The sequence below is a fragment of the Trypanosoma cruzi genome (genome assembly GCF_000209065.1).
Source record: "Trypanosoma cruzi strain CL Brener chromosome Unknown tcruzi_1047053508139, whole genome shotgun sequence".
In the NCBI taxonomy this organism is placed as follows: Eukaryota; Euglenozoa; class Kinetoplastea; order Trypanosomatida; family Trypanosomatidae; genus Trypanosoma; species Trypanosoma cruzi.
Window position 1 is genome coordinate 2,538 of NW_921205.1, and position 27,965 is coordinate 30,502.

At 58.9% G+C, this 27,965-nt stretch overlaps 3 protein-coding genes and 2 pseudogenes across 3 annotated transcripts, besides 7 other annotated features; all 5 read left to right on the top strand.

Annotated features, from left to right (window-relative positions):
• Nucleotides 1-576: part of a sequence feature (areas not merged during assembly with more than two copies in the genome that could not be assigned to a particular haplotype) that runs on past the window's edge.
• Nucleotides 577-1,289: a sequence feature (heterozygous, non-Esmeraldo-like haplotype).
• Nucleotides 1,290-27,965: part of a sequence feature (areas not merged during assembly with more than two copies in the genome that could not be assigned to a particular haplotype) that runs on past the window's edge.
• Nucleotides 2,571-12,950, top strand: Tc00.1047053508139.20 (dispersed gene family protein 1 (DGF-1), putative; the record flags this gene model as incomplete). The annotated part of the gene is made up of 1 exon (XM_815354.1): nucleotides 2,571-12,950. The coding sequence occupies one exon, from the start codon at nucleotides 2,571-2,573 to the stop codon at nucleotides 12,948-12,950; it is 10,380 nt and encodes a 3,459-aa protein (XP_820447.1).
• Nucleotides 7,434-7,483: a microsatellite.
• Nucleotides 14,176-14,203: a sequence feature (AT_rich).
• On the top strand, nucleotides 14,966-16,648 carry Tc00.1047053508139.40 (annotated as a pseudogene).
• Nucleotides 17,824-17,845: a microsatellite.
• Nucleotides 17,853-20,243, top strand: Tc00.1047053508139.80 (annotated as a pseudogene).
• Nucleotides 21,569-25,532: a mobile genetic element.
• Tc00.1047053508139.110 (uncharacterized protein) lies at nucleotides 26,388-26,807 on the top strand (the record flags this gene model as incomplete). The annotated part of the gene is made up of 1 exon (XM_815355.1): nucleotides 26,388-26,807. One exon carries the CDS (start codon nucleotides 26,388-26,390, stop codon nucleotides 26,805-26,807), a length of 420 nt encoding a protein of 139 aa, XP_820448.1.
• Tc00.1047053508139.120 (uncharacterized protein) lies at nucleotides 26,865-27,242 on the top strand (the record flags this gene model as incomplete). The annotated part of the gene is made up of 1 exon (XM_815356.1): nucleotides 26,865-27,242. One exon carries the CDS (start codon nucleotides 26,865-26,867, stop codon nucleotides 27,240-27,242), a length of 378 nt encoding a protein of 125 aa, XP_820449.1.

A 27,965-nucleotide genomic window follows, 5' to 3' on the forward strand; every position in this document is an offset into this window, starting at 1 on the left:
ATGGCGCACGGGAGAAAAGGAAGAAAGAGAGCGACGCCTTGCCCAAAAAGCGGCCGCGGTAACGTTGACGAGACTCGGGATTGTCTGCACGGCCAGCTGCTTGCCCTCTGCAGGATGTTCCTTGAGGCGTTCATTGGCGCGAGAGTGAGACACAGGCACCGAAACAACCGTGTCTTTGGATCCCCGTTGCACAAAGGAGACGACGCACATCAGGCGTGGCAGGTGACGTCCCCTGCGGGTCCTCCTTTCTCTTCTGTTTCACACCTTGGCATTTTCTGCGCTGTGGACACCGCTCCCATTGGCCGTCTTCTGTGACACGAGAGCCGCCTGTACTCCTTTCCGCCGCATTGCCGAGTCGTGAGGAGGGTTGGAAGGTGCATTGGGGGAGCCGTGACGTGTGGGCGTGCGACGAGGGCCTGTGGGGCGGAGCACACATTTCTTCCCTCTTGTTTTGTTTTCTTTGCGGCCAGGGCTGGCAGACACCCGCAGCGCCACACACACACAGCCACACCCTGCCGCTTTAAAAAAGTAATTCTACTTGCTCTCTTTGACTGTTCTTCTTGTTTTTCGTTTCTTTTTTTTTTGCTGCGCTCACTCTCCCGATGGAGTGACGCGTCTCCCGTCATGTCTGCGTGCTTCTCTCAGTCCCCACACACACGAGTGACTGTGCTCTGCGGGCCGCACTCACGCGCCGGTGAGAGGGCTGAGGGGGGCAGCAACACGCGGATGACCCCGTGAAATATAAACGATGTGCGGACACGCAGAGGGTCGGACGGTTGAAACAGATGTATCTTATAAAAAAATTTTGTGGGCGAAATGGACAGAGAGTTTGCAGGGGTCGCACGGTAATTAGCTGCCTTTTTTTTTGTGTGTGGAACAGCAATAAAGGACGTTTTTTTGAGGTCTGAGGAGTTGAATTTTCATCATTATTTTAAAATAAATCTTGTGGGTTGCCACTGCTTGGGGTTCAGTGCAACCGTGGGTTTGAGCTGTCGTTTTATTTTGTTTTTATTATTATTGTCTGCGGGTGCTGTTTGGGTTGAACAATAAGTTTTTTTTTTATGGTGGGTTGCTAGACACCGTCACGAGCGATGTGTTTCCGACTTTTGTTTCTCTTTTGTTGCCCACTCGCGGTGCCGGCGTCACTGCTGCGCGTCCGGCGGAGTGCACAAAACGAGGAGTGGAGGAGCAGGCCGGATGCCGCATGGAATATGAGGGATGTTGTGTGGGCTGGTGGAGGAGTGCAACCTTTTTTTTTTTGCTCCAATTTTTTGTTAGTGCAGGGAATATGCATACGTTCCCGATTGTCTTGTGCTGCATGGTACATGAAAGTCCTGCCGAATCAATTTTTCTTTTGGTTCTGTTTCCCAGGAGTCATGAGGGACTCTCACCCTTTTTTTCTTTTTGATTTCTTAAATCCCTGCGGCTTCTTTTCGTTTTTGCCGTGTCTACTGTCACTGAGTGCTTCCGTTTCATGTTTTTTACTGCTGTCTGTGCTGCGGACATGTCCCCATTTCTTCTCTTTCTTTTCTGCTAGAGGCACCGATGGTCCGCGACGACGATTGCTTGTGCACCCCTCTGCGATGGCACGGGGTGGCTGGGCGTCGGCCTGCTGAGTGCACTTTGGGGGAGCGGATGGTGTGCGCCGTGCCTCACTTGTGAGTGTGGAACACTAATTCGTCGGGGAAGGGGGAAGTAAAGGGCTGCGGTATGTACTTGGATTCGCTTATTCCCTCTTGTCGCGGTTGTGTGTGTGCTGCGCGCATTGCTTTTAGTTGCGGTGCGACGTGGGTGGCGTGGCTTTCGCGTGTGTCTTCTTGCATGCGCTGAGCGGCGGACTTCTCTTCCCCATGACACCGCCCTTGTGTGTGCGAGTGGGGGGGAGAAGAGATGTGTGAGGGAGCGAGCGTGGGTGGCTGCCGACCCGCCTGCAAATCCGGGCCATCCACACACGTGCTTTTTCTTGACGGCCTTTTGCGGCTCTCAGGCCGTGGAGGGGGAGGATATGAAGGGTTTGCCTTGGTCAGGAGGAGGAAGAGTGGAGCAGTACCCTTCCGTGGTCTTTTTTTTTGGCAGCCGATGCGGACTACATACGTTTGGGCAGTTGTAGAATGAAAATTTGATGCTGTTCCGTGTATACTGCACAGTTGCCGTTACTTCACAACCAATCCGCGGTGCGATTTTGAGCTGTGCTGGCCGATGAGGGGGAGGGCGATGGTGTCACTGAAGTGATTGCGTCAGCGCGGCTTTGCTTCGGCGGCTGTGCTGTGATGGGAACTGTCTGTGACCGGATGCTTCTGCGTGCCAATGTGTTTGGTTACTGTTGTTGCTGCCTCTTCCTTTTCTGACTGTGCAGTTAGAGATACTTTGGTTTGAATAGCACAACTATCGTTTCAAGGTGTTAGGGATTAATTGCTGTATTAGGACTAGTAGTATTGGGATATCGACTTATCGGAATTGTGTCACTGGATACGCCATCTGTATAAGGGATTTGCTAGACAAAAGGTGCGGTCGACGGTGCGAGAGCGACACACCACGACAACCCTGTTGGTATCTGATTGGTTCATTGGATGTGGTCTGTGGTGGGTGCGTGTCCGCGCAGCCGTCACCGTGTGCGGTGCATGGCCATTGCGGCTATGCGTGTGGCGCTGCTCTTTTTGTTGGCGCTGGCTGCTGCTGCGGCGTGGATGCCCGCGGTGCATGCGGTGGTGTTGCGGCTGCGGGGCGGCACGGTGGACAGAGCCATCACGGTGGGCCGCGCCGTGGACACGGTGCTGATAGACGGCGTGTCCATCACGAACGGCGTGGCTGTGGTGTTCGACGTGCCGGCGATGCTTCCCGGCGCGCTGCGCATCGAACTGAGGAACTGCGTGTGCGACGGCGGTGCGCAGATCTACGTGCGGGGCTACAGCGGCGAGCCGGCGAGTGACCGGAGCCTGGAGGTGAGCGTGAGCGGGCTGTCCGGCGACTACTGCTCGCTCGCGTTTGTGCACAACCTGCCGGCACACACGAACGTGACGGTCCGTGACTCGACGATTGTGACGGCGGGGCCGATGCGCTACTCGCAGCTGAGCGGGCTGACGGACGCGGTGGCGTCGCCGCTTGTGCTGCACGCGACGTCGCTGTTGCAGACGCAGCTGCGTGTGAGCAACACTGTGCTGAGGTCGTTGCACGCGGGCGGGTCGGCGGTGTACGTTGGCGGCGGCGTGGATCTGCTGTCGAGCGCGGTGGTGCTTGATGGCGTGTTGCTGGAGGCTTCGGGCGGTCCGACCGCGTCTGCAATGCATGTGGCGTCTTCGTCGATTCTCAGTCTGCGGAGCCACTCGGTGTTCTCTGTGACGAGCGTGTCGGTTGTGAGCAGCGGCGGCGGCATTGTGCTTGGAGAGCGTCTCGCGGTGCTTGATTCGGTGCTGCGCTTCGTGGGCGTCGAGGGGTCTGTTGCGTCGTCGCTGGTGCGCTGCGGCGGTGGGACGGTCGGTTCCGGCGGGTGGCTGGAGCTGCGCGACGTGTGGGCGGTGGGCGAGGCGTCGTCGGTGGCGTCGCTGTCGGGGATGACGCTGGACGGTGGCGCCGTGTCGATTGCGCGCTGCGTTGCCACCGGCGCGACGCTTGTCTCCGGGCTGACGATCACGAGCGGCGCTGTGTCCGTGCAGTGCAACCGTGCCGGCGGCCGGGTGCTGCAGAGCAGCGGCGACTACCGCATGGCCGGCCTGCCCTCCGTGAGCGTGGTGCCGTGCGACGGCTGTGCGGCTGCGCTGGCGTGCTTTGATGCGCTGACTGCGTCTTTCTCTGACTGCGTGTGCGGCTGCCGTGCCGGCGGTGTGGGCGACGCGTGCCTGCCGTTCGACGTGCCGCCTGCGAGGGCCGGTGACGGCGGTGGCGGTGCGCAGGGCTGCGTGAGTGGCGTGACGCTGACGGAGTCCGTGACGGTTGGCGGTGGGCGTGCGACGGCGTGCTTCGACTCGGTGGTGTTCAGCGGACCGATCACTGTGGCGGTGGACCTGCGTTCGATGGACTTGTCCGCTGACTCGCTGAACGTGACGCTGCGCCACTGCGTGCTTGTGGGTGGCGCGCAGCTGCGGATTGGTGGTTTCAGCGAGAGCACGGCGCGCCTGATGCCCCACGCCCTCGTCAACATGACGAATGTGACGTCGCTGGAGGGCACGATTGTGCTGCATGGCGCGATGCCGCTGCACTCGAGTGTGCTGCTGGCGAACTCGACGCTGCGCGCGACGGTTGGCGGGTCGCAGTACGTGCCGATGACTCCTGGCCACGCAGGATCCCGGTACGGCCCCGCGCTTGTTCTGGACGGCGTCCGGCTGCTGTCGACGCGGTTTGTCATGACGCGGTCGACGGTGGTGTGTGGCGGGGGCTTGTGCGCTGCGATCCTCGTGGAGCGCAGCCTTGACGTGAACCTGTCCAGCGTCTTCTACATGGACAACTGCGCTGTTATGTCGCGGGCACACGTGATGTACGCTCTTGCGTCGGACCTGCGTGTCAGCGGCGGCTCCGTGTTCTCCATACAGAACAGCTCTTGGATTGCGTCGAGCATTAACATGTACGAAGGCGCGTGTGTGTTCAAGGATGTTGTGGTGGCTGGCGGCAGCGTGCTGCAGGTTGTGTCCAGTAATTTCCGTCTCGGCTTCGCCATGCTCATTGCAGAAACGCTGACCGTGACTGGCGGCAGCTGGCTGGCGCACCGCGACAACGAGTTCCGCGCCGCCTACGTTGTGTACGTGGCCAAGGAGAACGGCGTGGCGTTCCGCGATCGGAGTGTGTGGTCGATACTTTACAACAAACTCACGTACGGCTTGTACTCGTCCTTTACGCATATGACAAGCAACTGGTCACCACCATCCGACACGCTCCCGATTATCTACGGCGTGTGCAACGAGGCAATGGGCTCTCCTGTGACGGATTACGGAGACGACCTCAATATTTGGGTGCCCGTGACGGTGCTGGACTGTGGCGCGTGCACCGTGGACGCCGTGTGCTTTGCGGCGAGGACGAGCAGCATCAGTGGCTGTGAGTGTGAGTGCGCTGCTGGCGGCTACGGTGACACGTGTCTGCCAGCTGCTGTTCCGGATGGCCTTGGGCCGCTTCCGCTCCCCGATGCGAAGGACACGGAGGTCCGCTGCGTGCACGGTGGCAGCATCAGCTCCGTGGACTATCCTGATCCCGGTGTGCGTGGTCTGTGCTTTGTCAACGTGACCTTCACCGCCGCGATCGTGCTGGACCTGTGGAGCTTCGACGCACTACAACAGACACTCAACATCACGCTGCTGCAGTGCGTCCTCATGGGCCTGTCGATTGGGGGGAGTGGTGCACGCGTGCACGTGAACATGACATCCTCGATGCTGGATTCTGGTGCATTGGAGTTTGAGGGTGATTTTGGTGCTAGCTCCCAGATACTTGTGGCGGGCAGTACGCTTGTGACGAATTCGGACCACGCCATTTCCTTTTTTGGGTTTACTTTTGGTGCGACCTCGACGCTGCTGCTAATTGACAACCGCATCGAGGGAAATGGTTACGCAGTTTATTTTATTGATGCTGTTGCTGTTGATGGTGGCGGGATCATCGTGAAGGGAAATACGCTGAGGGTAACGGGTGGGGTTGACAGTTCTGAGACTGCTATTTATTTTGACGTTGTTGATGTGAAGAACGGCGGCTACATTGACGTGGAGAACAACGCGATGAACGCGGTCAATGGCGTTTATCTTTTTGGAGCCACCACCGTGGGCTCCTCAGGGCTGTTGCGAGTGGCGGACTGCACATTTGTTGGCAAGACGGAGTTTTTTGATTTCACGCTGTTGTATTTGGACGGTTCGGTGACTCTCGAGGGCGGTGCGCAGTGGCGTGTGGAGGGCAACAGCGTGGGTGCAGCCCCAGTATTGACTATTCCGTATTCCTGGCACAAAATTCAGCTGTCAGACAAAGGCACCACCGTGGTGTTTGCGCACAACCGTCAGGTGGACTCGAGGGCTTTCTTCACCAATTTTTTTCCGTCGAGCATTATCGTGACGTTACCCGCGCGGTTTGTGGTTGGGTGCAACCTGCAGGACGATGAGGAGGTGTCGTACGAAGATGTGCTTCCGGAGGACGTGTTGTTGTTCGGGTGTGGCACGTGCAACGACGATGCTGCGTGCTACATGCCCGGGACGGAGTCGGTGGACCGCGGCTCGTGCTTGTGCAGCTGCAAGGACGGATGGCATGGTGCGTCGTGTCTTCCCTTCGAGGTGCCCGACACGGTTGTGCTGCCCGCGCCGGAGAGAGCCGTCGACGGCGACACGAGCTGCGTGGTGAACCAGACGCTGACGAGCCTCACGCTGAACATGTGGAAGACGCACCACTGCTACGTGGGTGTGACATTCAGCGGCGTGGGTGCTGCGCTGACATTTTCTTTCAACAGTATGCCGCTGCATCTCCCCATCAACATCACGCTCACTGGGTGCACATTCCTTGACGGGGCTGTGCTGCAGTTCGTTGGAGATGTTGAGGCGGCCGAGTCAGCCGGCGTCCTGATCCGCGTGAGCCGGACGGTGATGCGGTCCTCTGTTGCTGCATTTGCACTTGCCCTCCCGCAGCACTGTGACATCGCTGTCACGGAGGTTGACGCGGCGCAGTCCTCGGCGGTCCATTTGCCGGACACAGTGAACAACAAGCTGAGCGTTGTGATGCTGTACGAAGTTTTGTTGACTGCTTCCTCGCTGTTGGTCAGCAACGTAAATGCGCATGCATCGAAGCGTGATGCGTTTGGTTTGTACTCGATCGGGACGCTGACGCTGGTGAGTGGCAGCTCGCTGTACACGCGGTACTGCGGCTTCGATGGTTACACACACCTGTTTTACTTGGATATCCTCAGTGTCAGCGATCGCTCTGTTTTTGCTTTGCTCAACAACACAGTGTTCTTCGGGACAAGCCTTCTTTATCAGTACCGTGGCTTCAGCGTGTCGGATCACAGCGTGTTGCGCGTGGTGGGGAACAGTGGCTCTGTGTCCTGCGCCATCTATTCACTAAACTCGTGGACCGTCCAGCGGTCAAGCTGGCTGGATTGGCGCGACAACGACGTGGGAGTGGGTGCGATGCTCCACGACAGTGAGTCCGTTTTTGTGGGCATTGACGGCAGCAGTGTGGTGACGCTGACGGGCTGCAAGATGGGCTCGACGGGGTTGTCGAGGCCCTTGCTATCGCAGTCTGACGCCGGCTACCAGTTCGTTGCTGGATGCCTGACGGTTGCGGGACGGGAGGTGACGACGGCAGCTGAACTGGAGCTCCACTGCATCAACAACGTGACGACGGTTGCGGTGTGCGCTGAGTGCACGAAGGATGGCGACTGCTTTGCCCCGCTGACGAAGGCTGTCATTGACTGCAGGTGCCAGTGCGCTGCTGGAGGGCACGGCGATGTGTGCGTCCCGGCGCCTGTGCCTGCTGGCCCGCCGCCACTGCCGCCGCCGCCAGTGTCGCCCACACCGCCACCACCGCCAGTTGGTGAGTGCATCAGCGACATGGTGTACCCCGAGGTTGCGCATGCAGTGGGCGGCGGGCTGTCGTGGCTGTGCTACCGCAACGTGACGTTCAGCGGGGACGGCATGTGCCTGACGGTGCTGGTTGGAGCGATGACGGGCGACGTGGCGAATGTCAGGTTTGATGGATGCACGTGGAGGGACGGTGCCGTGCTGTTGTTGTTGGGCAACGCGCACGCCGCTGTGGGGTCGCTGAACATCGTCGTCACCGGCAACACGTTCCGTGACGCGCTGCTCAGCCCGGAGGGTGTGTTTCCACCGCGCACGAACATCACGATCAGCGGGAACCGCTTCACGGTCACGAGGCTGATCCCTCGGTCGGGTTTGGGCCTTAGGAAGCCGTCGTGTGTTGCGATGAATGAGCTGGCGATCAGCAATGACTCCGCGGTGGTGCTGAGCGGCAATGTGTTTCAGAGCGTGACGGCATCGTCAAGCGCCATTTACGTCGTTGAATCTTCTCTGAGGGTGTCGTGGCACTCCGTGTTTGCGGTGGTGGGCAACACGTTTCATATGGCTGGCGGTGACGGTACGCTGATACATCTTGAAGGGTCCAGCGAGTCCTCATCGCTGAGTGTACTGAACAACTCTGCCGTGGTGATCCGAGGCAATCGTGTGTCGAGGCCGGTGAAGCACTTCATTTTATTTTTCTGGGCTTCACGTGTGGAGTCTCTGTCGGCGGTTGTGTTTCAGGGCAACGACATGCAGGGAAGCTTGGTTGTGTTTTATTCAGCTTTTTCTTCCCACATTTACTACACCTCATGGCTGCAGTTGAGCGGCAACCTCTGCCGTGAATCCCCATCGGAAGCCTTTGCTGTTTTTAACCCCACGGTGAATCTCCGCGACTCCACGTTGACTGCGTCCGGCAACCAATTCATGTCCAACAATGGAGTGACCAAAGCGCTGTGGATATTCTCAGAGTCAACCGATCCCACAAACGGAGCGATTGTGGCTGCGTGCAACAGTGTGAACGGCGGTGAGGGGGCGAACTACGCCATCCCGTCCGTGTACAATGCCACCATTCTGACCTGCATCGACCCATGCACCCTCGCGACGTCGTGCTTCCCCGCGTACACGACGACGGTCTCGAGTGATGGCTGCGCCTGCAGGTGCGCTGAGGGCGGCCACGGCGATGCGTGCCTGCCCGTCGCTGTTCCCGAGCCACCGAGCACCGACGGCGCCGACCTTTGCGTGCGGGACGTGCGTGTGGATGTGGAGGTGAACGTCAGTTTCGGGACGTCGGTGGCGTGCTACGTTGGTGTGAACTTCGCGGTGGACGTCGTGGTGGACATGGAGTCGATGACAGGGACCGTGCGCAACGTGACGCTGGCGAACTGCACGCTTGTGGGCGGAGCGAGCCTGTACGTTTTGGGGTGGCTGTCCGGACCGCCTGCTGGCCAGCGTGCCGAAGTGTTGATCAGCGGGCTTGAGTCGCGCTCCGGCGGCGGCGTGGTGGTGGCGAACCGATTTCCGCCGGGCTCGCGCGTCACTGTGGTGGACTCGGTGCTGATCGCAGAGAATCGTGTTGCGTACCGCGGCGCCTACGACCTTGGCGACGCCTCCGCGTGCCTCGTGGTGCACAACGTGAATCTGACTGGGAGCGTGCTGACCATTGCGCGCACGCACGTGGCGGCTGTGTTCGGCGACGCTGTTGGCGTGTTGGTGGTTGGCGGCGTGGCGCTGTCGTCGCGCGGTGCGCTGTACGTGGACGGGCTGTTGGTGCAGACGGCGCTGGGGCTGTGCGTGTCGGTGGAGGGCGGTGTTGCGGCGAGTGGCGGCTCCGTGGTGGCGTTTTTTGACAGCGTCTTCCTGCTGTGCAAGCACGCGGTGTCTGTGCGTGGGGCTGTGAGCGTGTCGAGCTCTATTGTGGCGCTTGTACGGAGCGACTTTTTGTCGACGGAGGACTACGCGGTGGCGTTTTATTCGACGGTGAGCCTGGCTGGCGGGTCGATGCTGCTGGCGAAGGGCAACGTGCACGACGGCGTCTCGAGGGAGATGCTCTACGCCGCTGGCGCCGTGACCGCTGCTGGGAGCACGCTGAGCTTTGTGCGCAACCGAGCGCTGCTGCCGCGGATGGTGTCGGTGAGCCTGTCGCGTGCGGCTGGGGCGCATTTGAGGGTGGCGTGCAACGACGCTGGTGGGCGTTATCTGTCGACGGCTGAGGAGTACGCAGCGGCTGGCTTTGGCGACGCTGGGAGCATCGACGTTGCTGGGTGCGACGCCTGCGACAGGGACACGCACTGCTACGCGCCCGGGACGGCGTCTGCGAGCATGACGGACGGTGTGTGCGTGTGCGCGTGCGGCAGCGGCGGGTACGGCGAGGCGTGCGTGCCTGTGGGAGCTCCCGCACTGCCGCCCGCTGTGGGCACCGCGTCGAGTGTGTTTGTCCGCGAGGGCGTGACGGTGCAGTCGGTGTTCGTTGTGCCTGCCGGCGCGAGCGAGGTGACGCTGCGCCACGTTGTGCTGGACGGCGTGAGTCCGGTGCTCTACGTACCGTGGATGGCGCGGGATGGCGTGCGGATCGTTGTGCAGAACGTGTCGCTGCTGAACGGCGCTGTGCTGTACGTGATGGGCGGAGGAGCGTTGCGCGGTGCGGTGGCGGCGGGGAGCGACGAGAGCGGGCCGGTGGAGCTGTCGGTGTGCGACGTGGAGGCGCTGAACGGGGCGATTGTGCTGACCGGCACGTTCCCTGCGGGGTCTGTGCTGACGGTGACGGACTCCCTGCTGGTTGCCGCGAGGCCGACGCCGCTTGTGTATCTTCCCGGCTCGCAGTCCTCGCCGTACGCACCGGTGCTGGTGCTGTCGGGTCTGCGGCTCGTGCGGTCCGTGCTGGTTGTGTCTGGCGTGGCCCTCGTGACCGTGATGACTGGTGGACGGACGGTGGTGGTGGACGGCGCTGTGCTGGAGCTTGTCGGTGGCGGTGTTGCGCTGGACGCGGCTGTGCTCGGTGGCGAATATGCGTTGTACGCGAGTGCGCGCGTGGTTGCGTCTGGGGGCGCTGTGCTGCGCGTGTCGGGGAGCCAGGTGTATGCCGCGCATGGGTTGGTGTTCGACAGCGGAGTGGTGGCCAACGCGTCCGCCGTCGTAGTGAACGACAACGCCGGTGCGCTGACGGATGGCGCGCTGCTGGTGCTGCGGGGGTCGGCGTCGTTTTTGTCCGGGTCGTGGCTGTCGGTGCGCGGCAACAGCATCAGCGGCAGGCTTCTGTCGGTGCCGTCGTACCCGCGCAGTGCGGATCTCGTGCAGAGCACGCTGACGCTCTATGGGAACGCCGGCAGTGGGCCTGTCGTGATGGACGGCACCGTTGCGCTCGGGGCCACCGGCCGAAGGTTCGTCGTGGGGTGCCTGACGCTCAATGGGCAGGCGCTGCAGCCGATGGAGTACAGGTCCGCCGGCATCATCGGGGAATTCCGCCCCGTGGCGTGCAGCGTGTGCGACGCCGACGTGCGCTGCTTTGGTGCTGCGACGAGGGCGATGTCGGGGTCGTGCGGCTGCCGCTGTGCTGAGGGCGGGTACGGGCGCGACTGCCTGCCGGTGTACCTGCCTCACGTGGACGGGTGCAACCGCACGCCCGCTATGCCGCTGCTGAGCCGCACGGCGACGCTGACGGAGACGCGCAGCCTGACTTCAACGTGGACGGCGACTCCGAAGCCGAATCTGAGCAGGACGCACTACGGGCCGACGGAGACCCTGCAGGTGACGGAGACGGTGGCGCCGCCGCCCACGCGGACCCCGACGGCATCGGTGAGCAGCACGCTGTGGTGGAGCGACGTGGCATGCCCGACACTTACCGTGACGACGACGACGGCTGGAGGAGGCCTGACGCAGAACGACATCCGCGGCGGTGGGAGCGCCGTCCCGACGCTGCTGATGGTGGCGCTGCCGCCGCCGTTTCGGTGGGCACGCGACCCGCAGCTCGGCACGCACCTGAGCTTCGTGCCGGTGTCGACGGCGCAGCCGCGCGGGTTTGGTGGTCCGTGGGGAGCGATGCTGCGCAACGCGACGTGGGTGCGCAACGCGACGAATCCGTCCGCCGTCCTGGAGCTGGCTGTGCTCGTGCACCGCGGTTACTTCATTGCTGCCGACGAGACGATAGTCATTCGCTGCGACGCTGTGGCGGTGTTCGGCGGCTGCAAGGGTGTGCTGCTTGGGTCCTTCACGATCAGGTCTGACACGCTGCCCGCCGCCGCCAACGCCCTCTCGGCGATCACCGGCGTTGTTGCGGGTGCGGCGGCTGTTGCCGTGGTGGTGACCGGCGGGCTGGGCTCCATCCTGGAGATGCAGGCGCTCGGCGTGTTTGCGAGGATGTCATGCACCTCGGCGCAGGAGCGTGCGAGCACCGTTGCGCTGCCGTACTTCCTGTCGGTGTTCGCTGCCCGTGACCCGCTGTGGATGGTGGTGGGCAACGCGCTGCTGGCCGCTGTGTTCGGGTGCGTGCACTGCGGTGTGACGGTCGTCTTCCAGCGGTGGCACGGCGTGGACGCGGCGAGTGCGTGGGCTGCGATGCGCTTCCCGAGCCTGACGTACGTTGTGGCGCACGCGATGCACCTCGGCATATCTTTCGGCTCCGTGCTTGCACTGGCGATGCCCGGCGCCCGCGTGCAGCACCGCGTGATCGGTGTCGTTGGCGTGCTGTACGGTGCGGCGTTTCCTGCTGGCGTGTGCTACTTTATTGCTCGCCACACGGGCGCGAGCTTCACGAGGTACTGGCAGTTTTCGAGGAAGCCGCTGCACGAGCGTCAGCTGTACCCCGTCGGGTATTGGCACCCCGCGGCGCAGCAGCGGATGTACGGCGGCATGCTGACGAACATGAGGGGCAGCCGCGTGTACTGGTGCGTGTTCCAGCTGTTGGTGCTGTGTGTGGTGTGCCTGATTGCTGCTGTGCACCCGCCCGTGGGAGGCTGCCACGTCCAGTACTTCTGCATGGCGGCTGTGCTGGTTGCGGGTGCGGGCGTGGTTGCCTTCACGAACATGATGCGCTCGTCCTTCCTGACGGTGATGCGCACTGCGAGCTTTGTGCTGCTTGCACTGCTGTGCGTGGTGAGCGCGTCCAACCACCTTGCGCCGAGCGACGGCGGTGCGAGGGCGTACGCGGCTATCGTGCTGCTGCTGACCACTGTGCTGCTTGCGGTCGCTGTGTACGGCGTCGTTGTGTGGTACGCGGAGGACCGCCACTGGCAGGAGCTGCGCGAGCCGCGGCGTGGAGGGCTGGAGGCGCTGCTGCGCGATGACGAGGAGAGCGACGAGTCTCAGAAGCCCCACGAAATGACGTCATCGTCGTACGCCTCAGGCACCACCGTTGCGTCGTCGTACCGACCACCCGCACCGCCGCGGCCCGTGGCCGGTGACATTCGCTCAGACGCCCTGAGTCTTTTTGACCGTGCATCCAGTGCGAGCTGCAGCATTAATTATGCTCCTCTGGACAGGTGAGGATGGTTTGCTTGACGAAAGAGTTATCGCAGTTTCTCATTTTTGGTGTGGAAAGGCTCCGACCCCAACAGTACCGTTACGCGGCGAGACGACACAAAGCCCTCGCAGATGCGGCATGAAGTGGATGCGTCTGGCAGGGATCTTTTCTCTTTCCATTATTCATAGGTTGATTGGGTGATTGGTTTGTTGCTTTTATTTTATCGATTATCGACGACAACGGATTATCGAACCATCACGCTAGCCCGGGGCGGATGCGTAACGTGTGTGTGTGTGTGTGTTTTGCGCCCGCCGCTGCAGCACCGAGTATGGGGGCTGGTGCTCTCTCTCTTTCATATCTGCTCTCAGTAGTGAGGACGTGCTCGACGATGGTGCTGGTGTGCGGGCCATAGGATGCATTCAGGAAGGCGTTAGGGAAAACAATCGATGAAGCCCTTCTGTGACGCGTCGCCTCCTGGAGGTTGTGAGTGTGCGTTGCTGGCTGGCATGAGGGAGGGCGTGGGTGCCACGGCTGTGCGGCTGCGCAGCCACTCATCGTACTCTGCTCGACAGCGTCATTGATTGTTGGTTTGTTTCTATTTTTGTCTGGGTGCTTGCAGTGACTCTCTCTCCTGTTCCACGATGACTGTGTGGGAGGGCATGCCTGTCACTTTTTACACTTCTGATGTTGTGTAGAAGGAACAACGAGAGAAGGAACGAAGAATTATGCGGAATGATGTATTTCTTTTTGTATTTACATACTGGTGTGCTCTCTTGGATTACTCTGGTGGCTTCCTCCACTTTTTCACTTTTTTTGAAGTTGCTCCACACGTGTCTCAGTGTTTGCTTTAGGACGTCCACACACGGGTAGCTTGAGTCGTGGATATTTTTCTTTTGTGTTCCATTTTGTGTTATACGCTGAAGCGGGCACGTGCGGCAAGCATCCACTCTCCACAGCATGGCGCCCGGTACTTTGGAGTCATCCCGGATGTAACGCCGGCACCACCGCCGTGGCACGCATGGGAGGTAAGATTTAACGCGGGATAGCGAAAGATATTGTGCTGCACATGTGTCTGTTGCATTTTTTCTGTCGAGGAGGTCTTCAATTTAGAGGAAGAGGGATGGACACTGCACGATTCTGCGGCTTGGAGGAGCTATTGCCCCCTTTTTAGATATATTTTTGTTATGATCCCTGGCCCCACTCGTGTCTGCTCCGATTGTTTCCCCTGAGTGGAGCTGCGCCATGGCCATTATTATTATTATTATTTTGTTTTTTTGCAGGAGGAAAAACACGTTGCGAGTGAGGAAACCACACTTCATGCATGCGGTGTCCAGGGACGTACGTATTTGAGGTGGAGTGCACATATGTGGATGTCGCGTGAGAAGGAACGGGGGTTGACTGCCCAACCGTCACTTCTTTTCTGGAGAGTGTGCTCCTATTTTTTTCTGTCGCCCTTTTTTGTCAGGGCACGGCGGGATTGGACAGCACCGTCCCACGAAGGGCCCTGCACACATACACACTCTCATGCCACCGTCGCCCCGAATTTGGGAGTAAAACCCAAATTCCTGCTGCGTTTTGCATTGGCGCAATTATTTTCGTTTATTATTGGCTGACGCCATTCTGTCCGGCGTGCCGCTTTGATTGGACTGTGTGGGGTCGCTCGCCAACGCTATCGAACAAAACAGGCTGAGACATTCGCGTATTTAACAGCCGTCTTGCGCGCACGTATTTTTTTCACTTGTTCTGTTGGTGTGCACTGAAACAGCGAGGAGTCCGGAACTATGCGTGCGTGGAGTTTGTCCTGCCATGTGAACTGCGGGCAGCACCGAGGGGCTGTCACTTTGATTCGGTAGAGTTGTTGTGTCTCTTTGCAGGGCTGGCGGGGAAATTCCATGCAGCCTGCTACTGCTGCTGTGTGCTTAAATGCCACTCCATGCGAATAATTTTGTTTAGCGAGTGAGGGGGATGATTGGGTTTGTGTGCGCTCTGATTGTGTTTGCTGCTTTGTGCGGGCACGCAAGACTTGAGAGGTGAGAAGATGGAGCGGGGCGGTGCATGGCCGCGTCCCAGACTGATGGTGCTCGCCTCGGACAAGGGAAGGGCCGTACCCGTGGAAATGGAAGGAGAACAAATCCACTCGTGACTGCTACGTGAACTGTGAGGTGGAGCGAGTGTGGCGGATCGTCGAGCGCGATCTCACCGAGTGGTTCAGCACTGACGGTGAGCCCTACTTTACGCCTGGGCGGCGTGTGTTGATTGGGACGCCCGGGATCGGGAAGTCGATGGCTGCCGGCTCGTACCTCCTCTACCAGCTGCCGCACTGCGATGTCGAGAAGCTCCAATTTGATGTCTACAGTGTTGGTGGAAGTACGACGTACGTGTGTGACAAGGCCATCAAGACGGTATCAACATACAGGGGTGGAGGAGCATCCACGGACGTTTTGTGGGATTGTGTGATGAAAGGGCATATTATCTACGATGTGACAGAGAAAGGGACACCGCCAGCGGAATATTTTGTGTCTAGCACCGGATAGGGCATGAGTGTGGTGTCACCCCAAACGTGGGCAACTGTGATGAATGGGAGAAGCAATTAAAAGCCAAGCGGATCATCGTGAATTGCCCGACGAGATGGATGTGAAGGCGATGTGTGCGTGGATGGAGCGCGATGGGACTACGGATGGGCAGGCGGAGTCCTGGAAGATGGTCGAAGAACGCATGGAAAAAGTGGGTCCGATTCCACGTCACATCTTTGATGCGAGTAAGTTCATTGCACACTCTGCTGCCATTGAGGATGCCTTGGATGGGATCAATTCCCGGGACGGTGAAAGGCACTTTAAACATCGGGGAGTGAGGCTGTGGTATTCTGGGGATCCGCCTCAAAAGCTTGTGAGTGTTGTCCGAGCAGGAGGAGAAGTCGGCGCTGGGGGATTTCTCAACGCAGCGATATCCGTTTGCCTCGGGCGTCGAATAGCGCACTATTTTGGGGGACGCGATGAGTGATGGGGATTTAGTTCTGTTGCTAGTATTGGGGAAGAGGAATACTCTTTCGTCTGAATGTGTGGAGGGTTTGGCTTGCGCGCATTCATGTTTGGAGTGAGTTTTTCGGTGCATTAGTAGAGGAACTCAAGGAGCTGGGCCCACCAGCACTTCGTGGAGGACAGCACGCAGTGCTGAAGGCGATCCCTGGAGGGCACCCCACCGAGTTGTATGTGGATCGGCTGCAATGGAATACCATACAAATAGTACTATAAAGCATCGGCTGCTGTGCATACCGGCGGTTGGAGAGTTTTTGCTGGTGGACGGCTTTTTCTTTGTGGACTCAAATCCAATGACGCTGGTTGGGCTGCGGATGACTACGGCGAGAGGGCACCACACCACCGCCAGCACCGTGAGGCAGTTCACTGAGTGCCTGGCGGCGTATTTTAATGGTTGGGAGGAGTTATCCCGAGACATGTCGTGGGAGATTATTTATGTGCAGCACGCAGACAGAACGCCGATGAATGGCTGGCAGAGATGTGATGTCGTCAATTCAGATAGTGTGAGCGACGATGAAAGCCGTGAAATAGCGGGGTTCTGGAGGGAAAAGATGCACCAGTACCAAGTGTCAATATCATCTGGGGCTTTGGAGGAGACGCAGCTCTCCGAAGTGAGGAATAGCCACGGAAATGGGAAAAGGAATTGGGGAGGGAAGGGGGCGGTTCTGATTTCCGGTAAAAAATAATGTGGGATATATATATTTTTGGATGCTTGTGTGTGCATGCATACGGTGCGGGTGCACCAGCACCATGCGGCAGCACCGCACACGAAGGCCAGGAACGTCCAACGCTATCGAAAATAACAGTGAGAGAAGAAATTAGGGGTGGAGTGGGGTTGTTTGTTTTCTGGTGGAAAACGTTGGGTGATTTTCATATAGTATGTTAATTGTGTGTGCGCATACAAGGCATAATTGGAGAATTGCCCGGAATGAGGGAATCATTGTGGCTGGCGGTGTCGCAGTACTACTGCATTGTCCATTTCCTTCTATTGTGTTCTAAGGTCCATCACTAACAGAAGCATCTTAAAGGGATGGACGAATAAGTTTTATTGAGGAAGTGGTGCACTCCGTGACCGCATGGACTGAGGCGGCGCGTCATGGATGGATGAGGATCCGCTTCTGCGTGCGGCTCTGTGGTGATAGCTCGCTCCTTTTGCGCTGTGTGTTGGCTGCGGGGCTGCGGCCGTATCCCGTTGGCCGTGGGATTGAACTGGAGGCGATGGTGGCGTTGGGTCTCTTCTCCTCTTCCATGGTGGGTGGCTGCTGGCGGTGTGTGCGTTTGTTGTGTGGAGGGCCGAATCCTCTCACCCGCGGACTGACGGCACTGCGATGGTGTTAGTGTGAGAGGGCTGGTGTGGAGTCGCCGGCCAGGGCGAGGGCCGTGGCGATGCTTTTCCCGAGACTGGTGTTTGTTCCTTTTGTGTGTTTGTGCTGCTTCTTGCCTTTCCCTGTAATCTTCTCCTCCTGTGTTCCTGCGTGGAGTGGCCGCATGCTCACGGGCCATTTTGATAGTGAGTGCCTCTTGACGGCATCCATCCATCTCCCTCTCTCACTGTCTGTCCTTTCCTGTTGGGTGTGAGGCGTGTTGCACCGCGTGAGGGCTGGCCCGCACACACCGACGGCCTGTTGCGACTTGCCGTGTTGCTGCTCTTTTCTGTGGGCGATGGCTCTCCGTGCCGTCCCTTCCGGATTGTCTTGTCTCCTGCTCTCCGCGTGGGTGTTGTGCTCCCATTGATGTGTCGGATGTATTGCCGCTGTTTTTCTCCTTCACTTATCGAACACACACGGACACACGCCAGGAAGGAAAGCAAACAAGCGCGAATTGCTACTGTGAGATTCGAAGGCACTGAAAGGACCAACAGCACACACACACACACACACACATATTTGTATGCTCCCACGTGTTGCTGCAGTGAAGGCACCCCGCACACACAACCGTCGCCGCGTGACCGGATCCAGCGGAAGGAGGAGGGAAGGAAGAGAGAGTGAGCCGCCGAGGCCCAACATGTCCCGGCGTGCGTTTACTTCCGCGGTGCTGCTTCTTCTCGTCGTGATGATGTGCTGCGGCAGTGGGGGTGCCACCGCTGATGAGGCAGCGTCAGGTGAAGCGTCTTCACCGGAGACATATTTTGATTGGAGAGATGTGAAGAAAGAGGAAACAGTGGGCTTGCTTCGTGTTCCCAGTCTTGTTGAGGTGAATGGTGATGTATTTGCCGTTTCCGAGGCGCAGTGCACGAAGGGAGACAGTGTATGCGATTTTAATGCGAGGTAATCCAAGTAACTGGCGTTTGGTGAACAAACAGAAGAAGAGTTGGATAAAACTACAGTAAAGTCACCAGTACTGGATAAATGTCCTTTTGATGGAGGGAATTGCCCCTCCCAAGAACGGGGTCCGGCTGTTTCTCAAAGCGAGACGAAGGCGCATGTGAGCCGACCAACAACAGTTGTGAAGGAAAGTGCTATTTAAATGCTTGCTGGGACATACAGCCGGAAAGCCACAGTTGATGCTGAGGAGGGTGGTGCCGATGGCTGGGGACTTTTGCTGGTGAAGGGGAACGTGAGTTGTGGGGGCAGTGAGAAAAGAATTTATTGGAATGATACTTACGGTCTCTCGCGGGCTCTTTTTAAAAAAGCAACACGACACCTTGAAGCGGCTCATTGGTGGCGGTGGATCGGGTGTTCGGATGAAGGACGGTACGCTTGTGTTTCCCGTGGAAGGCAAGAAGGGGAACGTTGGCACTGGAGAGACTGGAAAGACCGTTTCGCTGATTATTTACTTCGAAGAACATTACGACTTGGGAGGTGCCGAAGGGGATGTCTGCCGGTGGCTGCAGCGATCCCTGCGTCGTGGAGTGGGACGACGATAAACTCATCATGATGGCTGCGTGTGATGATGGCCGCCGCAGGGTGTACGAGATCAATGCCAAGGAGGACTCGTGGACGGAGGCACTCGGGACACTCTCGCGCGTGTGGGGCAGCCCAAAAGGCGCAAACGTGAAGGGCGTTGGGAGCGGGTTCACCACAGCGACTGTTGGCAATGGAGATGATAATAACAGAAAATTGATGCTCGTCACTCTGCCGGTGTATTCTAAAGGTTAGAACGGAGAAGAAGCCAATGAAAGAGGCAAGCTTCATCTTTGGGTGACGGACAATACGCACATTGTTGATATTGGGCCGGTATCCGGTGACGAGGAAGACGACGTTGCCGCCAGCTCCCTGTTGCACAAAGGTGGTGAAACTGAAGCTAATAATAATGAGGAGCTGATTGCACTGTACGAGAAGAGGAAGTGCGATGAGAAACCATCGCGCAGTCTTTGGTCTGTGCGTCTGACTGCGCAGCTGCAGCGGGTGGGGGAGGTGGCGACCTGGAAGAAAGTGGACGGCCTTCTCTCCCAGCTGTGCCTCACTTCAAGTGCTGCGGAGAGTACCTCGACTGGCACTGCCTGCACTTCTGTGGTCACGGATGGGCTGGTCGGCTTTTTGTCCGGCAACTTCTCTGAGAATACGTGGAGGGACGAGTACCTCAGAGTGAATGCCACAGTAACGAGCGGTGTTGGGGCAGCAGGGACTACCGATGGCGTGACGTTCACAGGGCGTGGCGCGGGGGCGGAATGGCCCGTTGGCAAGCAGGGGTGGAATCAGCTGTACCACTTTGCGAACTGCAACTTCACTCTTGTGGCGACGGTGTCCATCGACAAGGTGCCGGAGGAGGGTCCTATTTCTTTGATGGGTGTGAAGACGAATGGCCAAGGTAATCCTGTACTCCTGGGACTGTCGTACGACAGCGGTGGTAAGTGGAAATTACTGTGCGGTGGCGGAACGTCTAAGGAGCACAGCAGCACTTGGGAGAAAGAGACACAGTACCAAGTGGCTATTGTGCTAGAGAACGGCAGCCAGGGCTCCGCGTATGTCGATGGTAAGCAATTGGATGGGAATGAAGCGTGCGCATTGGGAAATAGGGGTTCGAACGAGATCTCCCACTTCTACATTGGAGGGGATGGAAGCGGCGCAGGGAGCCAAGACGACGTGTCTGTGACCGTGTCGAACGCTCTGCTGCACAACCGCCCGTTGACCTTTTCTGGTGGGAATGCCGATTTGGAAAAAGATGTCGCAGCACCAGCGGAAGCTGCTTCTCATACCGTGGCAGGGGGTCAAATGACGACGGCGGGGGAATCTGCCACTGCACAGCAACTGCTGCCGAGCCCATCGCAGGGAAGTGTGGGGAGGACGGCTTCGAGCTCCCATGCCGTTGGAGGAGCAACGGGTGACGGCGGCACTGTGAGAGGGAGCGGACTGCTGCCATCGCTGCTGCTTCTGTTGGGACTGTGGGGGTTTACGGCTCTGTGAGGAGTGACTGGCTGCCGCGTGGGACACTTGCGACCTCCCCTGCACGGAATTACTTTTTCTGGGAACAAATTGCTCTCATAGCTCTGTTTTTTTTTTTTTTGCGCTTTTTAAATTTTTTGATGCTTTAAATTTTTATTTTTATCTCTCATCCCCCATCTCTTCTCTTTTTTGCTTTTGGGGCAATCACTATGGACGTGTTTTTCTTTTCTATTTTTTTAATTGTTTTTTCTGCGCTCTTCCTGCGAGGGGTGCCGTGTGTTTCCCGCCCAACTGCTCCACTCGCACACCCACCGACACGCTCATGACGACGGCCCTGTGCGCCTCGCCTGCTGCACGCATGAGGCGGGGCCGCGACGAACGGCGCGCTGAGGGAGCCGTGACGTGTGGGCGTGCGACGAGTGCCTGTGGGGCGGCGCACACATTTCTTTCCTCTTGTTTTGTTTTCTTGCGGCCAGGGCGGGCAGACACCCGCAGCACCGCACACACACAGCTACACCCTGCCGCCGTGTTTTAAAGATTTTTTTCTTTTGCTTTGTGGATGTGCGTGTGCTGCCACCGTGCGTGATTGTTGAGGTTGGGGCCGTGCCGCATGTATCGCTGCCATCCAGCTGTGCCTCTTGCTGAGTTGATGCGTCTCCCTGTGCTTCTCTTCTTTTCAGCTCCCCCCAGTATACACACACATAAGTATTTGCACAGCGCTCTGCAGGAATGCTTTGGCAACGGCGGGACGTTGGCTTGCGTCCCGTGCTCACATGGAGAGACTGCGGCGTGTCTGCGGTGGAAATCACGGTGCCATTGGATGGATGCGTGTGGGACGCCTTTTGCATTCTGCTGGATGCCGGCCGACGCGGCCGCACGATGCCCGCCATGTGTGAAGGTGCTGCCTGCCCTTGGGGTCATTCTTCTCTCCCCTCTGTTTTTGCTCTGCCGGGTGCGTGCGTTGCTTAGTGTGTGCTGACGCGTGACGGACGGCGCCACGATGGCCTCCTCCGACGATGACGGTCGCTGTGTTCTCGGCACACATCCACACTCTTTCTTGTCTTTCTGTGGGAGTGATTGCGGTAGGGCATTGCTGCGAGCGTGATGGGGACCACGACGGTGTCACTCCTCGAGAAGGTCCCGCGCTCTGTCGGTTGTAGAGGGGCGAGGCGGTTTGCGTGCAGCTTGACTGCCAGAACCGCACAGTCGGTTCATTGTGGTCGCTCCGTCGGCATCACCCGCTGCGGTGGTGTCCGCAAGAGCCGCAGCGCCCATGAGGACGGCCTCGTAGTTGTCTGGCAGCTCAGAACTTTAGAATTTTTGCCCTTCAGGATTGCACTTGCAGCTCGACTGGCGCAGCAACCGCCCGGCATGGTTCTTCTGCACGAGTGCAGGCACCGGAGTGCCCCAGCGACGAGGCTCATTAGCTGCGGTGACTTCCACCAGGCCTGCAGTGGGCGCGGTGGTGGCGTGGCCTTCTTGGTGCGCCACACCTTGCCGTGAGAGCGCCTGTCGCTGCTGGCACCAACTGCGTGGAGAGCACTGCCTTCCGCGTGCGCCCACCGGCCTGCCCCAGCATGTACGTGATGAAATTATGTAGCCTTCCCTGGAAATCGCTCACACTGCTCACTTTGCGAGCACCGTTCGTCGCCTTGGTCTTGCAGCGCCTATTGCGGGCAACCTGAATTCACACCATGAGCTGCGGGACGGTCGCTCAGCATCAACGACGGCAGGAGAGGACCTTGCCACCACCCCAACCGGCATGGACTCTGAGTTGTCCGACGACCCGGCACAGGCAGCGCGGATCAGCGGCCGCAGCGTCTCGTTTCCCGACGTGACTGCGCAACGCGCACTGCGTGTCTCCCACTTGACGTCCAGCCGCTGCATGCAGTCGGACCACCATCTGCCATCACACACTGCAGGGACGGAGGACGGCATCCCGCGACAGGCAGGCATGCTGCCACTATGGAAACATGCCGTCTTTTCTCTGCGTGAAGCCGACTGGAATGCTTCCACCTCGGCGCATGCAACGTTCCTGGCCACATGGTTGGAGGTGCACTGAGGCACCGTACGAGCGGCAAGACGCGCAATCCCGTGCGGCAGCCGTGACGGCTCCAAAGGAATCACGACGGACGGAATGGAGCATGCCGAGTCCAATGCAGCGGCAGCATGCAACGCGCACATTGCCTCCGGTCGAGGCAACCTACCCCGAGCTTAGGCTGTCCGCAAACGGGAGGGCCGCAATCATGCCCTCTGCGGTGGCTTCTCCATGCTGCTAGTGGTCCGTGCGAAACAGCTTGGTGCCCTGTGGAGCCCAGGCCTGTGATGCTCCGATGCATGGCGGTGCCACGTCCCCGCCCTCTGGGATCGGCTGTGCTGCGGTACTCTTGGGGCTGCGTCTGTGCTCTGCCTCTGCAGCAGGCAGACCGCTCGTCCGTCACACTGTCCGACTCTCACGTGCTGCGATCCCCACTGTTGTCTGCACACTTTTGCTCGCGTGCCCCTGGTGACTGGAATACGGATTGGCCCTTCACGCCGTATGCGCCTGACACGTCCATCCGCGACAGTTTGCATGGCATGGCCCCTGACCCCGGCGGCGTATTGAGTGCGTTTCTACGCCATCTTGCACCCGCTGTTCGCACAGAACGATGAATAACACTTCCCTCGCTGAAGGCGGCCTGCGAAGTTTCTGCGAAACGAGGAAATCATCTCCATCCGCAGACACGGGAAGAACGCATGCCGCACGGAGAGTTGCCGACCCATCTCGCTGCTCTCTGCCCTGCTAGGGGTGTGCGAAGGACTGGTCCACCGCCGCCTGTCAGCACTGCTGGCACACCACCGACGTCGCCCTGGATCCACGCCACAACGCACGGCCTCCGACGTGGTGACGCCTGTGAGTGACGAAGCGGCACGAGGGCTGAGCGAGCGCGTTGCCGTGGATTGCGGGCGTGGCAGGGGCGGCGTCCTGCGCTGCGCCGTCGCTCTCGCCGCTTTCTCGAGGTCCCGACCGGCATCTCGACTGCGTTCGACACCTTTGGCGATGGGCGAGTGCTGGCTGTGCTCTGCGGGCTCCCGCGCCTGGGCCGTCGCACCCAACGCTGGTAGCGCAATCATCTGCGAGGCGGCTGTGCTTGGGTGAGTGCTCGCGAGCAATATTCCCGACAGCAGCTTCCCCCAGCCGTGGCAGCCCAATGCAAGGTCGTGCGGCCCCAGCTCCTCCACCGCCACGTGGATGGACTGATGCGCCGCCTGTACAGCATTCCCTTTGCGTCGGCGTTCATGCACGCTGACGACCGCACGCTTGTTTCCTTGGGTGTGGACATCCTTGCCTGTGGTGCGGCAATGCAAGCTGCCGTGTCCGTTGTGACCACATGGACTGCCGAGCACAGCCTGAGGATCAGCGCGGACAGGAACGGTCCGCTCTGTTCTGCATCGCTTCACACCGACTGTCTGACGAGGACACGGCCGACCATCGTCTGGGCGGTGGTAACCCACGCGTCAAACCCCACCCACTGCTTCTGCTTCTGCTTGGCAATGCGATTGATCAACTTATTAATTTTGTTGTGCACGTCACCGCCGCTGCAGAGCAGACCGTGCCACGCCGCCTTCAGCTGCGGCTGGGCGCAGAGGCTGGGGCGTCCCAGTACAACATGCGATCCTTTCTGGTTTGATGCGTCCACAGTGCGTTGCACCACGGCGGCGAGGCAATCGCACCGTGTCCGACCCCAACCCACTTCCACAGCCTGGAAGCGCGGCACCGCGACAGCTGCACAGCATCGCTCGGTCCACGCGCATCAGCGAAGGATACTTCTGTCCACCTGGCCGCCAGTTCAGCACCGCTGCGGAGGAACGTTGGGTTACGCGCACCCACACAGCACAAACGCCTCACATTTCTTTGGTATATTGAGGACGTGCGTGGCGCAGTATGCTCGGAAAAAACACCTTCGTCAATACTTGGGAAGGCAGCGACGACCATTCCGCTGCCGAGAGATGCCGTCCTCAAGGAACTGCGACGCGTCCGCCGCCACATGGGGATCTTCCCGCACCACATCCGCGCCCCTCATGCTGAGCACCGAATTTTCGTCTGCGACACTGTGAGCTGCAGCGGGGCGGGCGTCTTCCAGCCACGGCACGCCAACGACGCCCTGGACGGTGTCAGACGATCGGCCCTTGAAGCGGCCTGCGCCTCCCTGGGCCGTATGACGCAGGCCGCTGGACGGACGGCTTGTCGTCTCTCGCTCAGCATGCATTTGGATCCGCGCCGCCGCTTGACTCCCCGGACAGCCGCGCTGCCTGTGGAGCCTCACCGCACAGCCGCTGGTAGCCTTGCATGCTCCTGCCGAGCGGAGTGTCCTGTCACTGAGCATGGCCACAGAAAATTCCCAGTTCCCCGCCTGGCAGCAGCATCCCAATCGCCCACACGAGTTCCTGTAGCCACAGACTCCCTCTCGGCGATGGAGTCACTCCGCCTTGGCCCGGTGGCGCTGCAGGACGACGTCAGCGAGGGGATTTGTACCGTGCCGCATTCACTGGTGGATTGAGGTCACACAGCTGGCTTCACATTTTCCCTATGGCACCACGGAGTCCCACGCAACGTGAAAGCGGACGCGGACACCATCATGGCACGATCCCTCCCGCAGGACTGCGCCAATGCCTGGCACGTGGGCTTTCTCATTGCAGTCAGGCGACTCTACTGGAAGGATGTGCAGGGGGCACAGGAAGGCGCGCACACCGCGTGACAGGCGCCTTTCGCTGTGGCGAGGACTCTATTCCTGGTGTTGACCTGGACATCGGTCCCCGAGTGACGGCACCGCGCACAGGCGCGATGCGACACCTGCCCACTCTTCGACAGGCCTGCACGCGCCCTGCGGATCACAAGGAACCCTTCATGTCGGTGGTGCCGCCCCTCCCTCACTGCGGTGAGCGGCCCGCCACTGCCTCCGCCAGAACCTCTTCCCGACGTGAGCACCGCAACTCCTTGTCGACCGGCGAGCGGCGGATTGACGTCCTCCTGCCCAACCTGCAGCAGAGTGCACTTGTCCGTCCACAGTATGAGGGCACATGCCCGACGTGCTCAGCTTGGCGTTCCGATAGTTTGCGAGGGCCTCACATGCGGATGCCACAATGGCGCCACCGTCTTCTTAACAGGCGCATTGCGCGCAGGTCACCACCGAAGTTGCCAAGCATGCCAGCAGGCAAGACACGCAGGAAGCACAAATGCGGGTACTCAATATGGAACAGGCTTTTCCGCCACCGCTTCATCACAGACGCCACGGGCTGCTGGTCCCACGGCGGACCACGAGAGGGTCTGCCTCGTCCACTGCGGGAATGCCCGCGTCGCTGGGAATTGGGACTGCGACTGTTTGTGACTGCCCCAGCCCGCACAACGGCCCGTATGAGACGGAATACTTGCCTCTTGTCTGCAGACAGTCCCTTTGCTACTCACACTTTTTTTCCACAAGATGCAACGAAAAAATTAGTAAATTGCTTTTTTGATGAATACTGGCCGCACCTTCCGTGGAACAACAATCCACGTGGTGTGCGGGGATCTCTCATTTTTGAGTGTTACTTCGCCTTTGTGTTTCTGTGGGCTCTGGATCCTCTTGCGTGTGTGTGTGCGCACCCTCCGTGAGGGGTGCCGACACGACGGACTGCTCTCGCCGTATGTGCATGCGTGGAGCCTTGTGTGCCGCTCCTGTTTGCTTTTCCCTCTTTCGTCTGTGTGTTGGTGTTGTGCACTGTATTTTTTTTTTTTTTGCGGCTTTTGCCTTTTGTTTTTACTTTCTCTGCTTTCTGTTATTGCCGTTTTATTTATGATGCGCGGGGTGTTGTGCTTTGTTTGCCCTTGTACTGGTCCCATCTTCTCTGTGCTGTTGCTTCGGGGCTTCTGCCAGTTGTTACTGTGCGGTGGCTTTATTTGCCGTAGCTGCCGTCTTTCTCTTTGCTCTCTCACGCTCTTGCAGCTCGAATTTACACTGTTGAACAACAATACTTCCGATGATGTGCCGTGTGTTTTGTCTTCTGTTGACGCCTGCACTGCTTTGCTGCTGCTCTTGTGTGTGCGAGACGCAGAAGCAGCGTCAGGTGGAATCGGTGTTAAATGCGGTGCGTGCGGATGTTGGCAACCCGTGGGAATCCATCGTGGTATAACTGCTCAGATGCAGCTGCTGGCTTGGAAATTATAGTTTGCGACAGGGTACTCGAAATCTTTACGTCTGATGAGGTTCAGAAGCCTACCGAAGGAGGTACGATGGATGAAGGTGTTGTCTTCACGAACAACGTTCCTGCGGACCCTTTGCTCACGGTGGAGGAATGGTGGGAGGATGTCGTGGAGAAGGAGGCGGTCACAGGTGAAGTTGTTTTGGCCACAACTCCCGGAGCAGGACGAGGGGGAACGGCAGGAGCACAGACAGGGGAAGTAATCGGGAGTCTGCCGAAGATGGAGAAGTGGAAGAGGCTGCTGTGCAGAGTGCACCAACTCTCAGTTCAGAGAAAAGAGCTTTGCCATCGTCAGCGATAATCATGCGGCATAACGTGCTGAGGCGTGTGCGGCAGGAGGCCATTGCCCGAGGTGGCGATGAGCGAGGATCAACGTGAGGGTGTAGCTGCTGGTGGGAAGCACGCAGCACCCCAACTGCCCGCACCGCGAGCACCAACAACACCGCCACCAGAAACAGCAGAGGCAGCAGCGGGAAAATTACCAAAAAAATCACAAAATCTGCGGGGTGAATCAGCAGCAGAACTGTCAAAACCTGCGGCACCAGCAAAGGAAGCAGGACAAGTGACCCATAATGCACCGAGAGCACAGGAGTCACTGCCACCGAAGGCGCCCGGCCAACCTCAAAACAAGAAACGAAGATCCGACATTTTAGCACAAGAAGAAGCACTAGCGGGTTGGAGTCCGTGTACAGCGCAACAACCGGACGTCCTCGCGAGCCGCCTCCATACTCAGTAGCTTCAGTTCGCGGTGTTTCTGTCAATCAAGAGCAAGCAAATCTATTATCTCATTCTACAGGTGGCAGTGCGTCTAATCCGGGTGCGGCAAATAACCTCACTCTATACAACACTTTTGGCAATCGTCAGCCATCTTACGTCACAATACCGCACGCGGATGGCTGTCACGAAGCCATCTTGGGCGGCGCGCGGGAAACAGGACTGGAAGCCACGAGTGATGCGGCTACGTCGGGCGAAAGTGACGGCAGCACCGCGGTCTCCCACACCACCTTCCCTCTTTTGCTTCTTCCTCTTGTTGTGTGTGCGGCTGCTGCTGCTGTGTCCGCGTGAGAGTGAGTGTGAGAGAGCCGTGCACCGCCCGCACACACACTCTTCCTTCTCTCTCTGTGTGTGTGTGTCCCCTTGCATGGACTCTCGCCCTCACCTCACCCCACGAGGCACACACAATAATGTGCCCATTGTATATATGCATGCACACCCATGCAGGCCCGTTGGTGCTCTCTTTTGCACGACACGCACCGCTGCCGTCCTGCCTGGCTGCATGGGCGGAGCACCGTAACTCTTTTATTTTGTTTGCATTGAGTGGGCGATCTCTCTCTCTCTCCCTGTGTGTGTGTGTGTGATGATATGAGTAATTTACGTGTGTGCTATCTGCCTCTCTCTGCCGTTGCTTTCTCTGGACTCTTTTGTGTCGCACAGCTGCTCCGTAATTATAGGTGCTGAC